The 15711-nt window shown below is 33.9% G+C and overlaps 2 protein-coding genes and 1 non-coding gene across 3 annotated transcripts; 2 read left to right on the forward strand and 1 right to left on the reverse strand.

The window, feature by feature from the left end:
• Nucleotides 1-83, forward strand: trnal-cag (transfer RNA leucine (anticodon CAG)). Its single transcript has one exon. It is a non-coding gene; the product is annotated as a tRNA-Leu (tRNA).
• Nucleotides 84-177: 94 nt separating this feature from the next.
• On the forward strand, nt 178-10825 carry pllp (plasmolipin). Its single transcript, XM_056478654.1, has 5 exons — nt 178-271; nt 2092-2264; nt 6191-6364; nt 6454-6561; nt 9512-10825. The coding sequence occupies exons 2-5, from the start codon at nt 2133-2135 to the stop codon at nt 9617-9619; spliced, it is 522 nt and encodes a 173-aa protein (XP_056334629.1). The 5' UTR covers nt 178-271; nt 2092-2132; the 3' UTR covers nt 9620-10825.
• On the reverse strand, nt 10109-15384 carry arl2bp (ADP-ribosylation factor-like 2 binding protein). The gene is made up of 7 exons (XM_056478652.1): nt 15303-15384; nt 14969-15041; nt 14809-14870; nt 12884-12990; nt 12710-12795; nt 11121-11217; nt 10109-10997 (listed from the first exon to the last, which is right to left on the reverse strand). The coding sequence occupies exons 1-7, from the start codon at nt 15382-15384 to the stop codon at nt 10890-10892; spliced, it is 615 nt and encodes a 204-aa protein (XP_056334627.1). The 3' UTR covers nt 10109-10889.
• Between the last annotated feature and the right edge of the window lie 327 nt (nt 15385-15711).

Below are 15711 nucleotides of genomic sequence, written 5' to 3' on the forward strand. Positions count from 1 at the left end.
GTCAGGATGGCCGAGCGGTCTAAGGCGCTGCGTTCAGGTCGCAGTCTCCTCTGGAGGCGTGGGTTCGAATCCCACTTCTGACAACACTTTTCTGTTTTTGTAGGTTAATGGATGAACAGGACTGCTTTGACGCATGATCAGAAAAGAGACCAAAGGCCGTTTGACATGCTTCACGAAGAGTGGAGTATTCCAAACAAGAGGACATGACGACAAAAACAGTTTTACAACTGCTCGAGTCAATGATCGCAGTACAAAAATGACTGTTGTACAGGTTAGTGAAGTATTCATCAGATTAAATATGATCTTTTCAATTGATTTATATTAAATGAATGGTTTAAAGCAGTAGTGCAGTACTCTATTCCACTTTAAAACAGCAAAGATTATTAGCATAAGTGATAAGATCCTATCTTTCTTTTGTTTTTTCACTTTAATAAAATTCAACAGAAAAAAAAAATTCTGCTCACAAAGGATGCATTATTTAAACAAAAATAGACAAAAGCTATAAGACTGTAAAATAGAAATTCTAATTAGTGTTCTGTATGACTGCAAAAATAGAGAGAATGAGAAAAATATCAGCGTTAATTGAAAGTTAAACGTACTGCTTTTATGTTTGGTGTATTTTCAGTCTTTTATCCTGCTAAATGTAACTTACTAACTATCTTTGTGTTTAAAAACGGTGACTAGATCACACATGGTCAAAAATATAAAATATAAGTTCTAATTTTCTGTATGAATAAAGTTGAAAATACAGTCTTTAGTTATTTGCAAACCTTCAATAATCGGTTTTAAGTGTCGCATAATAATTGCTTCTCTATTATAATGATTTATTAACTCTACTTTAAAACCATGATAGGGTTTAGTTTCCAGGACTCTTAGATAAATTGAAATTGTTAGAATTTATTTGAAATTTAATCTATTTTGATCAATTTGATGAGTTAATGATGAATCATCTTTAAAAAAAAAAAAGAATTGTCTTTTGTAGGGCTGCACAATATATCGTTTCAGCATCGATATCTCAATGTGATCAGTCGCTGTAGTCACATCGCAGGACATATGCAATGTGAGTTTGTATTAAAATGTGTTTTTGATGCCTGTGATTGTATAATAATTTTAAAAGCATTCAGGTGTAAGAAATTGTATCATTTGTGACCTTAACTGCGATTAATTGTATTGAATTATTTTTATTTTTATCATTCAGTTACTGTACTTGAATACTGTTAGACTCGGGAAATAATAAAACACTTTATTTCGATTGTATCTTGTTCTTGATTGTATTTATAGATTGTTATGCATAAAAATATGCACAACACATGCAAATACAGAAATGCACTGCAAATAGCACAGACCACAATGAAAATGCGTCGGGGGACCTCAAAAAGTTTACAGATTGTTTATTAGATTTTGTGGAGATGCATTCCCACTGCAGAATCATCCCAATTGATCTAACATTATATATTCTTTCCAAATAGAGATATTAGGTCAAATTTTGAAATTGTACTTATATTGCAATATATATATATATATATATATATATATATATATATATATATATATATATATATATATATATATATATCGCAAAATAAAAAATATCGCAATGTTAGATGTTTCCAAAATCGCACATCCTTTTGTAATGCTACTTTTAAATGTATTGTATCATGAATGTTTTCAACATTGCAAATGATCATAGATGTGCAGCAATTTGACATATTGGTATTTGTAAAAATGTAAATATATAAGCTCCTTTTATTCCGTGCAATGATTTCTTGTCAATTTAATAATTATAAATAAGTTCATCCTCTTCTGGCAATGAGTCGGAAGTTTAAACCTTTAACCTTCATTTTGATTGTTTGATATCTTCCCGTTTTTAAAAGAGGAAGATATCATTACCTAAGCAACCTACATGATTGCATTGTGAATGTAGGTGTGTAGGGGAGAGAGCGAGAGAGGGAGAGGGAGAGGGAGAGGGAGAGAGGGTAGGTGTGTGTGAAAGAGTGACAGAAACTTTTATCAGTACAGACTGAATTGCCAGGCAGTGACAGCACCTGCATGACCTGTTCCTGGTCTTGTGTCTCCACTTTCATTTTCAAGTGACATTTTCACACAATCAACTTATTTTCTACTGAGAAGAAATGGCGGATTTTCCTGGGAAGGTCAACACTCAGACCAGCTCACAGGAGCCTCAGAGAAGTTTTGCAATCTCATCAAGCGTTGACATGGGTTTTATCAAGAGCATTCCTGGAATCCTGCTTATAGCTGAAATCGTAAGTATTAAAAACTGTATCTTGATCTTTTTCATTAAAAAAAAAGTATTTTTTTAGCGTAGAGAAAACTATTTCCTTCTGCTCTCATAATATGCTCACACCCACTTTTCTGTTCCATGACTTCAGTTTTCAATAACAGTCAAGCATTTATGAAACAGCAGGGCTGTATAGGTGTTGGTTGATAAGAAACTAACCAGGGCAGTACTGTGGATTACGGTCATCATTGTTCATACGGTTATGATATTATTCAAACAGTCCTGCATGTTTGTACAGGGTTACGTTTGTGTTAGGTGTGTTTCCACATTGAGCCAACATACAGGTAAAAGTAGATGAAGCAGCAGTCATATCAACATATTCATGTGTAATTTTTTTTACTATTAACATATTTAAATGATTGATTTATTACAGTAAAGATCAGTGTTTATGATGTTTTCCCATTGGTCAATGCTTTACTAACACACTCCCCTTAATGCAAACACATAACTTTTGGAGTTGGCTTTGAAACACTGTAAATATCAAAGTAATATAACTGAACTTCATTGAATATTTGATCTGAGGTGTGTCTGTGGAGTCGGTGACAGTTGTTTTTTGGGGGTGTCTTGTGTCAGACACATGGCAGAAATCTGAGACCTTTATCAGATGAATAATACATTGTGAACTTTTGAAATTCATTGTGCAAATGGATGCCACTAGCATTGTCTGTTCCTATGGGGAAAAGGGAAAATAACGAGCTCATCCTCAGGTGGTTCCAAAGTTTTGTGAGTTTCTTTCTTTATGCTGCTTGTTCAAACTACTTATTTAATATGAGTTGAACAAACACAAATCTTTAGTTTTGTATTTGGACAGCTTAATTGTTTTAGGTTCAATCCACTCAAATGCATTTAAATCGTAAAACCGATTAAGCTGACTTAATAAATTTGTGTTGGGACATCATGAAGGAATCGTGTGCAGTTTTTACAGTGTAGAAGATAATTCAAAGAAAGCGAAAAACCAGTAACCACCGTCATCCATTGTAGGAAAAACAAATAATATGGAAGTCAAAGGTTACAGCTTTCCAGCTTTCTTCAAAATATCTTATTTTGTGTTCAACAGAAGAAAGTCAAACAGGTTTGGAACAGGTGGAGAATTTTCCAGTTTTGGGTGAACTATCCCTTTAAAGGATTACTCTAAATTCATCAATTAAACCCCATATGACTTTTTCAAATTTGTATAACTTGCTTTTGTCCAACTGGTTGACACTGTGGCTCAGTGGTTAGCACTGTCGCCTCATAGCGAGAAGGTTGCTGGTTTGAGTCCCAGCTGGGTCGGTTGGCATTTCTGTGTGGAGTTTGCATGTATCCTCCGGATGCTTCAGGTTCCCCCACAGTCCAAAGACATGCGCTATAGGTGAATTTAATAAACTAAATTGGCTATAGTGTGTGAATGAGTGTGTATGGATGTTTCCCAGTACTGGGTTGCAGCTGGAAGGGCATCTGCTGCGTAAAACATATGCTGGAATAGTTGGTGGTTCGTTCGGCAAACCCTGATGAATAAAGGGACTAAGCCGAAGGAAAATGAAGGGATGAAATTTTCGTCCAACCATAGGAATCAAAATATTTTACTCCTATGGTAAATAAATAAATATATTTTGAAAAACATCTCATTATTTAGTTTTACTCTACAAAGTGAATGAGTTTCAAAGCTGTTTTTGACTCCACTGTTACAGAAAAATCATGTGTCGCATGAGCTTCACGTGTTCAAATCACATGTGAAAAATGTGGTTTTGAAATATGTGAACGGCAGTAATCACTTATTACATCATACATAAGTACATGCTTTTAAAACTTAGTATGTTGCTAAAAATAAAAAATACTTACCTGCACCAGAATGACAACACTAAAGCTTGTATGATATTTGTAAGTTCAGTGTTATCTAGTGCATTACAACACCCTTAAAGGGGTAGTTCACTCATGAAAATTCTTTGATCATTTACTCATCCTCCACTTGTTTCAAACACTGCTTGAGTTTCTTTCTTCTGTTGAACTAAAATGAAGACATACTGAAGAAAGCAGCAGCCATTGATGTTTATAGTATATTCTGTTCCTGTTATGGATGTCAATTGCATTTTTTCTTCAACATTCCTCAAAATACCTTGTTTTGTGTTCATCAGAAGAAAGAAATTGATAAGAGATTTAAACAACTTGAGTGTGAGTAATTGGAGAGGAAACTATACCTTTTGTTTATAAAAAGCCTTAATGGTAACTAGGCATGGGCCGATATAAGATTCTGACGGTATGATAACCTTGGATAAAAATATCACAGTTTAACGGTTTCACGGTATTGCGATTTCTGCTCTAATATATGCTCTTTTTAAATGTCTGGGTAAAAAAACAACAATTTTTTTCCCTCCTTTGAACATAAAATATTTTATTTTGAGAAACATTTATAATACTTAGGAGCAGTAAACATGTCAGTCTAAATAATTCAAATGAATCTTCGACTTCAGCTGTAATTATTTGTTTCAAAACATTAATATCTTTACAATTTAAAACAGCATCTTTGGAGATCTTTTCTGCTGGAGATACTGTTGTCCTAAAAAACAAAAACTAAATTAAAATAAAATTAAAATAAATAAAATATTAAATAACAAAAAAATCGTACACATACTTTAGGAACGGTATATGAGAAAATGTAGGCGGTTTTAAAACCTTGACTTTTCCAAACCGCGGTATACCTTGAAAACAGTTATTGTCCCATGCCTAATGGTAACAATCTAAAATTATTATATATACACATAGTATATATATGTATATATATATAAATATTTATATATATATAAAGCATACATGTATTTTTCAGTTTCAATTTAATTTCACACATTTCAATACTGCTACATTATGGATTTCTGTCTGTAAAACATGACATTATTTAGCTTTCTCTTATAAGGAAAGAGCCATTACTTTAAAAAAAATGATGAAAAGATGAAGTCAAAACCAATTTTGGAAAATCATGACGATTTTATGGAAAGTTAAAAGTTATTGATTTTGCTGCCTTTTTTGGGAAGCCTCTTGTCTTTTGTGTTCCTTATTAAGAATTAATTTCAACAAGCATTTTTAAAATCATAAAAGATTCTACTTCACATTTTAGGTCACGTTAATGTAGTGTAAAATAAAATGACATTGTGACTTCCAAAGCACAGGCAAAAGCATTAAAAATGCTATTAAATTATCTTACAGATTCAGCAGCAATTTTCATCTAAAAAGCAATCTCAGTACAGCACATTTTTAATGTTTATAATGTCTGATTTGAAAAAAAAAAATGCTTTTGTCTAATCCAGGGTTGCCCAAACTCTTCAGTATGAAGAGCCAAAATCCAAATATCATTGAGAGCTGTGGGCTGAAAATAAATATAACAAACTATTTTACATTTAAAGTTGCTATACTTAATTTTTAAATTTATTTCAGAATATTTATAAATAAATAGAAAGCATAATTTTAAATCATATTAATTAATAGAGTATAACTTTTTATAACGTATTGCATTAAAAACAATCACATTTATAACGGCATAGTTCAGTGCTGAAAACACTAGTCAAGAATCGGCCTTTGCCTTGATTCACTCACCAAAGTCTCTGCATTGTCCTCGATCAGTCAGGTGACCGTATGTACATTTTAAACTAAATATGATTAATTTCAGCTTTTTTTTTTTGGAGCTTAACAATAAAACAAACCAATAAAAGGTTAAATAAAATTTCAAATGACAATCTATAAACCATCCCAATCATTTTCCCTCTCTTTTCAGATGCAATGGTGCGCCAAATCAAAGGTTACCATAGGCTAATTTTGGCCCGTGGGTCTAGTTTGGGCATCTCTGGATTAATCTTTAATTCATCATATATCAGTATTAAGCAGCACAGCTGTATAATATGATCTCCATTATCTGTTCAGGTTGTTGGATTATTAGTGTGGACGCTGATTGCCAGTACTCCCCATTACTTGATACCTGCTTTAGGCTGGGTGTTGTTTGTGAGCATTACTCTGTGGCTTCTGAGCATTGCCCTGCTGGTTATCCTGTTGCTGAGTCTTCATCAGCGTTTGCCCTCAGTGCCCTGGCCTTTGGTGGTGAGACTCTTTGACCATTCATGAAGGAGAAACATTTCTAAAACAAGATTTCTTCATCAAATGTTTATAATCTCCTTTCTCTCTTGTAGCTGTTGGTGTTCTATTCAGTCGCAGCTCTTTTGTATCTCACTGCTTTTCTGGCTAATGCTGCAACCGTTCCTGGTGGGTATTACCAGGGTCATCTAGGAGCCTCTGCAGTGAGTGGAAACATCTACACGTTCACATGAGCTACACAACACATGTGTTGAAAGAGTTTTTTAAAACTAAGTAGAGCTTATCTGTGAAACACTCGCTAATGATAACAGCATGACATCACACTGCACACCCAGGTCAGGTGATTTAGTGAGAGCAACTGATACACACCCACATATACATACATACATACATACATACAGTTGAAGTCAGAGTTATTAGCCCCCCTTTGATTTTTTTGTTTTCTTTTTAAAATATTTTGCAAATGATGTTTAACAGAGCAAGGAAATTTTCACAGTATGTCTGATAATATATTTTCTTCTGGAGAAAGTCTTATTTGTTTTATTTCAGCTACAATAAAAGTAGTTATAATTTTTAAAAAACATTTTAAGGTCAAACGTATTAGCCCCTTTAAGCTGTATTTTTTTCAATAGTCTACAGAACAAACCATCATAATTCAATAACTTGCCTAATTATCCTAATCTGCCTAGTTACCCTAATTAACCTAGTTAAGCCTTTAAATGTTACTTTAAGCTGTATAGAAGTATCTTGAAAAATATCCAGTCAAATATTATTTACTGTCATGACAAAGATAAAATAAATCAGTTATTAGAAATGAGTTATTAAAACTATTATGTTTAGAAATGTGTTGAAGAAATCTTATCTCTGTTAAACAGAAATTGGAGTAAAAAGTAAACAGGAGGGCTAATAATTCTGACTTCAACTTAACATATATACATACACATATATAGCTATAAAGCGTTCCAAATAATAATTTTTTACATGTGTGTACTCTGTGTATATTTGTTTTTGATATATATAAATACACACATGCATGCATATATTTAAATATATGTTTATATTTATTTATGAAATATATATGCATATGATATAAATTTAGAAATGTAAGTGACAAATTTTGCAGATTTATTTCAAGTGTGTGTATCACATATACATAATAAATATATAAAATACACACACATATTATGTCAAAACAACTTTTATTTTGAATGCTATTAATGTTGTTTATCTTGTGATAATCTTTGCCCAGCTGTAATATATATATATATATATATATATATATATATATATATATATATATATATATATATATATATATATAGATAGATAGATAGATAGATAGATAGATAGATAGATAGATAGATAGATAGATAGATAGATAGATAGATAGATAGATAGATAGATAGATAGATAGATAGATAGATAGATATACGCACACACACAAGTACGTATACAGTTGAAGTCAGAATTATTAGCCCTCATGTTTATTTTTTTCCCCAATTTCTGTTTAACGGAGAGCAGATTTCTTCTACACATCTCTAAACATAATAGTTTTAATAACTAATTTTTAATAACTGATTTATTTTATCTTTGCCATGAAGACAGTAAATAATATTTGACAATATATTTTTCAAGACACTTCTATACAGCTTAAAGTGACATTTAAAGGCTAGGTTAATTAGTTTAACTGGGCAGGTTGGAGTAATTAGGCAAGTTGTTGCATAATGATGGTTTGTTCTGTAGACTAACGAAAAAAAAATATAGCTTAAAGGGGCTAAAAATTTTGACCTTAAAACGGTTCATAAAAAAATTTATCTGCTTTTATCCTAGCTGAAATAAACAAATAAAACTTTCCCCAGAAGAGAAAATATTATCAGACATACTGTGAACATTTCCTTCTCTGTTAAACATCCTTTGGGAAATATTTAAAAAAGAAAAATATTCAAAGGGTGGCTAATAATTCTGACTGTATATGTACACATTGTTCAAAAGTTTTAGTTTTTGAAATAAAACTCAAATAATCATGAAAATGCATAATCTTTCCACAAGATGATTATGTAGGAATTCGCATTCAAAATATTAATAATGTTTCTTGTGCACCAAATCAGCATGTTAGAATTATTTCTGAAGGATCATGTGACAGTGAAAGACAAAAAAAAAACACACAATCTAAAATATATTAAATGAGAATACATTTTATTTGACCTTTTAATAAATATTTAATGTGGGGCATCATGGTGGCGCAGTGGGTAGCACGGTCGTCTCACAGCAAGAAGGTCACTGGTTTAAGCCCCGGCTGGGTCAGTTGGCAATTCTGTGTGGAGACTACATGTTCTCCCAAGTTTGTGTGGGTTTCCTACGGGTGCTCCGGTTTCCCCACAGTCCAAAGACATGGGCTATAGGTGAACTGATTAAGTAGTGTGTGTCTGTGAATGATTGTGTATGGATATTTCCCAGTGATGGGTTGCGGCTGGAAGGGCATCCGCTGCGTAAAACATATGCTGGATAAGTTGGTGGTTCATTCCGCTGTGGCGACCCCTGATTTAATAAAGGGACTAAGCCGAAAAGCTAATTAAGGAATAATATTTAATGTAATTGGATCAAATAAACAACACTTAAAAAGCTAAAATTTTGAACATTATTATATAATACCAATTATAGAAAACATGATTGATGACGTATGTCGTTGTGACAAAGCATCTAAAAACTTCAACTGGATAAAGCACGCTTAATGCTTACCTGCTCGTATTACACAATGCAGTGTTTAGAGATCAAATAACAGGCTTGTAGGAGCTTATTACAATGTAAAACTGTCAAGCAAGTTCCAGAGCAAGGTATGTGTGTTTTACAGGCCCATTAAAACCACTTAGGCCAGAGTCCATTTTAAATTACCCATAAGCACATGACAAACCCCACCATAATGCACAACAGTAGAGGAGCTTTTATACCTCATCCATGTGTAAAGGTCAACTCCTCAGGTTTCTAAGTTAATACAACATCTTTAAATCAACATATAAAGTGGATATCACAATTAAAGAACATCTGACTTCAAAAATAATGTAATCTTCATTGTGAGGGTGAGTAATTAATAACTGAATTATCATTTTTGTGCAAACTACCCATTTAACTACCCTCTTACGTTTCTACTTACAGTTCTTTGGTATAGTGGAGACCCTGTTATACACAAGCAGCAGCTATTTTGCCTATTTGGGCTGGAGAGGTGAAGGGCAGAACGCAGCAGGGAGCACAGTGCCCGTGTAGAGCATCTCATCGTCCGGATAACACTCACATTCTCTGAATGAGGACACTTGGAAGAGGATTATTACTCAGGTTATTGCTGAAACTTATCTTCGGTGATGTCTGACAATCTTAACGGTGCAAAGCGTAATTGCTATGGTTTATAACATGGACACTGTGTGTACTGAGAGTCACCATCCTGCATATGCAGGGCTCAGATTTTTTTTTATTTTTACATTTTTGTTTTTTAAAGAAAGAAATGAATTGTTCTATGCAAAAATGATGCATTTATTTGATCAGGAGTGACAGTGACATTCTATTCTAAATAAATGTGTCCTTAGTGATATCAAAAGCATTTTAAAAAGCCTAAGCTTTCAAACAATATACTGTTTTTTTTGATAAACACTGAACGACTTGAGAAAATACGTATTTAAGAGGTAAAGTTGTTGTCTTGGTGTAAATCTGCACTTGATGTATTTGATTGGAGCATAAACATATTTGGATAAAATACGATTAAAGAACCACTGTATTTATTTCTTCAATGGACATGTTCAAATATGTCTATATATACAAATAGTAAACAAATATACACAATTTACGAAACATTCATCTAGTCAGAACAACACAGTCTAGAGGAGTGAAAAGGCTGAAATGTGCACTGTATTCAAAACAGGCTATTTTGAGTCATTCTGCTTCTCAGAACGTATGAGAGCAATCCACAACTTGACTTGACATCATAGTAAAAATCTGTATGAGATTATTTGCATTGTTATGGGTAAATTTATAGATTTATCCAATTTTTTTGCACCTAGGGAAGCTTTCTGAATGAATAAAAGGGTCTTTTAAAACGTACGTCATATCAGGCACATTGTATAATACTTTGTATTGAAAAGCCCTTTATGGTTGTCAAGCGAAAGTCGTCTTTTCGTATACAATTATATATAAAATGGTGGGGTCCTTAATATGTAATAAAGTAGCAGCTTTACATGCTTATCACCGTATTCTACTTTTTGTTGCTCTTTAGGCCAATAAGACATGAATATTGAGTCCGTCATAAGAATACTGCAAGAAGAATCATACCGGATAAGCTGACAGTTCACCTGACTGTGACGTTTAAACATTAACCTTAAACCAAACACAGATTCCCTTAGGAGAGGTTACCATAACATGACTGTTTGTTTTGGGATGCATCAGAAAGGCTTGTTCAATAAATATTCATCTTTTTGTAAATGAGAGTAATCATTTGTGTCACTTGAACTAGTTCATTTACTTTAAATCTTCTGTTTTTGCTGATTCAGCTGGACTGTGAGGCCATGCTTGAGGTCAGAGGTGAAGCGGAGGAAGAATTTAAAGACTTTACCACTAGTCCGGTGCTAAGATCCAATCCTCTGCCCTCCTTTTCCTATAAAAAGAAGATTGAGCGAATGAGCTTCAACCACACATCACTAATAGGTTTATAGCATCTGCTCAAAGTAGTAGGGAAAAAAAACAAAGGCCAAAGTTTCATTGTAGTAGGTTTACTTACAGCTCTGTAGTCAATGAACATCTCTTTAAAGGCCATAAAATCAGTGAAAGTAAGCAGCATGTCAAGTATGTCACCTGAGACTTCATCTTTGTGCTGTCTATTTGAAAGAATAAGGTTTACAAATGACAGAGGAACAGTAATGTAGGTCATGGTTATAGAATAACTCCATCTAGCGGTAAATTAAGTGTATTACAAGAAGACGTTAAAAAAGCAGGGGTTTTCAAACGGGTGAGCCATACTTTTAAACATGTTAATAAATATTATTTTTTAAAACAAATATGTTCTCCCTTTTGAAAATGAACATTTAACCATTTCTCACTGAATGTTGCCAACATACACTCTACTGTATACGCTATATACACTTTATTAGGTACACCTGTCCAACTGCTCGTTGAGATTGGAAAAAGGTCGCCTGGTTTGATGGGTCTCGATTTGTGTTGTGACATTCTGATGGTAGGGATTTGGTGTCAGCAACATGAAAGCAAGGATCCATCTTGCCTTTTATCAACGGTTCAGGCTGGTGGTGGTGTAATGGTGTGGGGGATATTTTCTTGGCACACTTTGAGCCAATTAGTACCAATTGATCATCGTGTCAATGGCACAGCCTACCTGAGTATTGTTGCTGACCATGTCCATCCCTTTATGATCACAGTGTACCCAATCCTCTGATGGCTACTTCCAGCAGACAGCAGACTTCCACTCAGACTGTTTTGTTGAACATGACAATGAGTTTACTGTACTCAAATGACCTCTACAGTCACCAGATCTCAATCCAATAGAGCACATTTGGGATGTGGTGGAATGGGAGAATCGCTTCATGGACGTACAGCCGACAAATCTGCATCAACTGCGTGATGCTACCATGTAAAAATGGAGCAAAATCTTTGAGGAATATTTCCAGTACCTTGTTGAATCTATGCCATGAAGATTTAAGGCAGTTCTGGAGGCAAAGGGGGATCAAACCCGGTACTAGTAAGGTGTACCTAATAAAGTGGCCGGTGAGTATTTTGGTGCATTTAAACAAAATGCAGTTTTGTTTAACAGTTAGATCTATTAAAAGTGTGGTCACCTAACATCTTTGGGAATAGAAAGATAATATATTTAAATTCAAACAAGTTATTGTAAAAAAAAAAGTTATAATAAATTTATAAACAACAAAATTTCAACAATTGTATATTTTTTATGTTTCTCTTGATTTTTCCTGTTTATTAAAATATTATGTATTATTTTCTCCCAACATAGTAGTTTGAGTCTACTATTTGTTGGACTGTGATCTTAAGTTTTTTTGTTAGATTTGCTCCAGATTTGGATTCAGTACTGGCTAATCTAATGTATATACACAAATGTATTATTGTAAAGCATGATATAGAAAATATTAATTTAAAATAGAGATCTGTGAGGGGTGTACTCGTTTATGCTGGGCACTGTATATAATATTTAAATACAAATATATAGCTGAGGATATTGTCTATTGTTTACTGTTAATAACCGTTTCTGTACCTTTAACAGTGAGCATATATGATAATAAAATACTAAATACACTAGCCAACACTAATGTCTAGAAAAGCAGATAACATTATTAGACGTACTTAAGTGAATGGGTGAAGGCATCCATGTTAAATCCAGGAATTCGTTCCACCAACTGCTGTTCCAGATGCTTCTCTAGGATTTCAATCTGACACACAATTTCATAAAAGTGTTCATTAAAATCTCAAGAAGTGCCATAAATTTGTGGAAAAACTAATAAATGAAGTACCACTTACATATTCGTTAAAAATGGGTGTATAGCTGAGCTTGTTCTCCTCTGAGTCATCAAACTCAAGGTAATATTTCTCCATAAAAGACTGTTGAAGATGCTGGAACTCATCCTCTGTGAGAAAAATTGGATATGTAATTAACAATTCTCCAGAGTCATGTAAATGACAACATTTCTATTTAAAACAGGGAAGAAATGTATTCAGAATAAAACTATTATAATTTACTCAAACTCACTATAACTAAAATTATAATTTACTCAAACACACTAGAACTAAGTCCAAATCCAAAGCTGTATGTACTCTAGCCAGAAAGAATTTGTTTGTTTTATCAAATCATTTGCACAATTTACTTCCAAGCTCAGTTCTCAATGTTTTTAATTCCGTCAACAAAACCGATGTATCCGTCATGACAGCCAGGTCAAGATCAGCCTGGGATTTCTGTTTTTCCACACCTGTTCTATGAGCTCTTGTAAAAATCTCACACTGTTTTGGAGCAAGATGTTTGGACATACTCAGATTGTCAATTTCGATCTGAGTTGGTTAAGTTTACAAGGGTATTATAACTTTATTGGTGTGTGGATTGTCAGAGCAAATCAATCAGCCGTCCTCGCCAAAGCCATGTTACCTCTCTTGCACAATTTACCAATTAGTTCATCTGTACTATTTAAATAATGCCAACAAATTAAGAATTAGTTCCCACAACTATAATTGTACAATAAAAACAATAACTGAACTGCTATGTTCTCTTGTTTTAACAACAAAATGCTGAATTCCACACAATTCTTCATGTCCCAACACAAATCGATTAAGTTAAAGTAATCATTATTACAAATTTATGTGGATTGAATATAAAACAATTAAGTTGTCCCCAAAAAATTAAGAATTGTGTTGTTTCAACTCAGTTTAAATCAGTAGTTTGAACAAGCAACATTCCATCCCTTCATTCATCTTCTTTTCGGCTTAGTCCCTTTATTAATCCGGGGTCACCACAGTGGAATGAACCGCCAACTTATCCAGCACGTTTTACGCAGCGGATGCCCTTCCAGCTGCAACCCATCACTGTGAAACATTCATACACACTCATTCACACACATACTCTACGGACAATTTAGCCTACCCAATTCACCTATGCCACATGTTTTTGGATTTGTAAGGGAAACCCACACGAACACGGGGAGAACATGCAAACTCCACACAGAAATGCCAACTGACTCAGCCGAGGCTCGAACCAGCGATCTTCTTGCTGTGAGGCAAATGTGCTAATCACTGCGCCACCGTGCAGCTCTACAACATTCCAACTATTATTTGATTATTCCAACTAATTATTCAAAATTATGGATGAAATTCTATGCAAGAAGGTCACTGGTTCGAGCCCCGGCTGGGTCAGTTGGCATTTCTGTGTGGAGTTTGCATGTTCTTCCCGTGTTCGAGTGGGTTAATAAATTAGTAAATTGTTATGAATTTGTGGCCTCAATATACATGTGAAGAGTTCAGATGCAAAAAAAACCTCTAAGTGCAATCTGAAATTTCCACTGATAACAAACATTTTTCTGAGCCTCCTTTGTTTATGTTGAGATATTACACTTTAAAGACCAGGAAAAGGACTTATTCTTTGCCATATAAGTGATGTTACTGAACATACACACAGGAGACTGATAAAAGGCTCATTTTAGAGAAACATTTCAGACGATATTTAGAGGTTTTTGCATACAAACTCTTCATGTTTTTCCTGCATGTCATATGTGAATCAATGTACAAACTATAAGAAATAAAAATGCATTTTGGATATAAGAAATTACTTATTTTAAGAACATTTCCAATCAATATTGAGTGGCATATATTCTTGACAGATTACGTAAGAATCACCCTTGTTTTAAATTATTACTAATAGACTATGACGATGATTTAATGGAGTAATTATAGATGAATACCCATTATAATATCCTCGATGTTCCCAATTACTATGTCAAATTCTGCATCGGCATCTGATGATCTGGAGAGACAAAATATTATGATTAATAAATAAAAAAAGAGTGCAAGTTTGCCAAAGCTGTGCATTTAAATAATAAAAAAACGAACTGAACAACTCACTTTGAAACAGCAAAGTCCTCTTCATCCAAACTCTGCATGTCAACTATGTTCTCGTTGCCGCCCAGCAGATCTTCTGGGTTTTGTAGAAAAGTGAGATAAACGAATGTGAATAAACCTTTTAATAGCTACAGCCAGAGTATTAAATACGCCTTTAAAAGATCGTGAAACTACTGAGGCAGATTTGAGGCTAGCAGGTTGTAGTGCAGGTGCACGGCTGTCGCACGGGAGCGAGCTTTAAACAGTGCGCGATCATGCATCTAGTTTTGTGGCCTGGGAGCTACACGAAATTATTTTTAATCCGAGACTTTGTGAATATTTTAAAATAATTAATTACCTGACTCTCGAGCATCCATCATTAATCGCCCAACGTCCTTCCTGAAATCGCTGCTGCCACGGCAACGGGAGCACGCGTACATGCTTAAAATGCTTCCGGTTGAAACAAGTATTATTTCATTTGGTTCCGCTTGTTTGAGTCTTTTGGAGTGACACGACAACAGATAGGCAGAAGGAATTTCATGATCATTTAATTTCACAATCGTTTTAATCACGTTAGCTGGCAAGTATTAAAATTGACAAAAGTATATACTTTGACAAAATTATATAAAGAGGCACCACAGAGGAAAGAGGTCAACTCTGTCCATCTGTTGTGGTTTTAAAGAGGTAGTTCACCCAAAAAATTCAAATTACTTATTTGCTCATTCTTTACTAGTTTCACACCTTTATGAGTTCCTTTCCTTTGCTAA

The sequence above is a fragment of the Danio aesculapii genome, chromosome 18 (genome assembly GCF_903798145.1).
Source record: "Danio aesculapii chromosome 18, fDanAes4.1, whole genome shotgun sequence".
In the NCBI taxonomy this organism is placed as follows: Eukaryota; Metazoa; Chordata; class Actinopteri; order Cypriniformes; family Danionidae; genus Danio; species Danio aesculapii.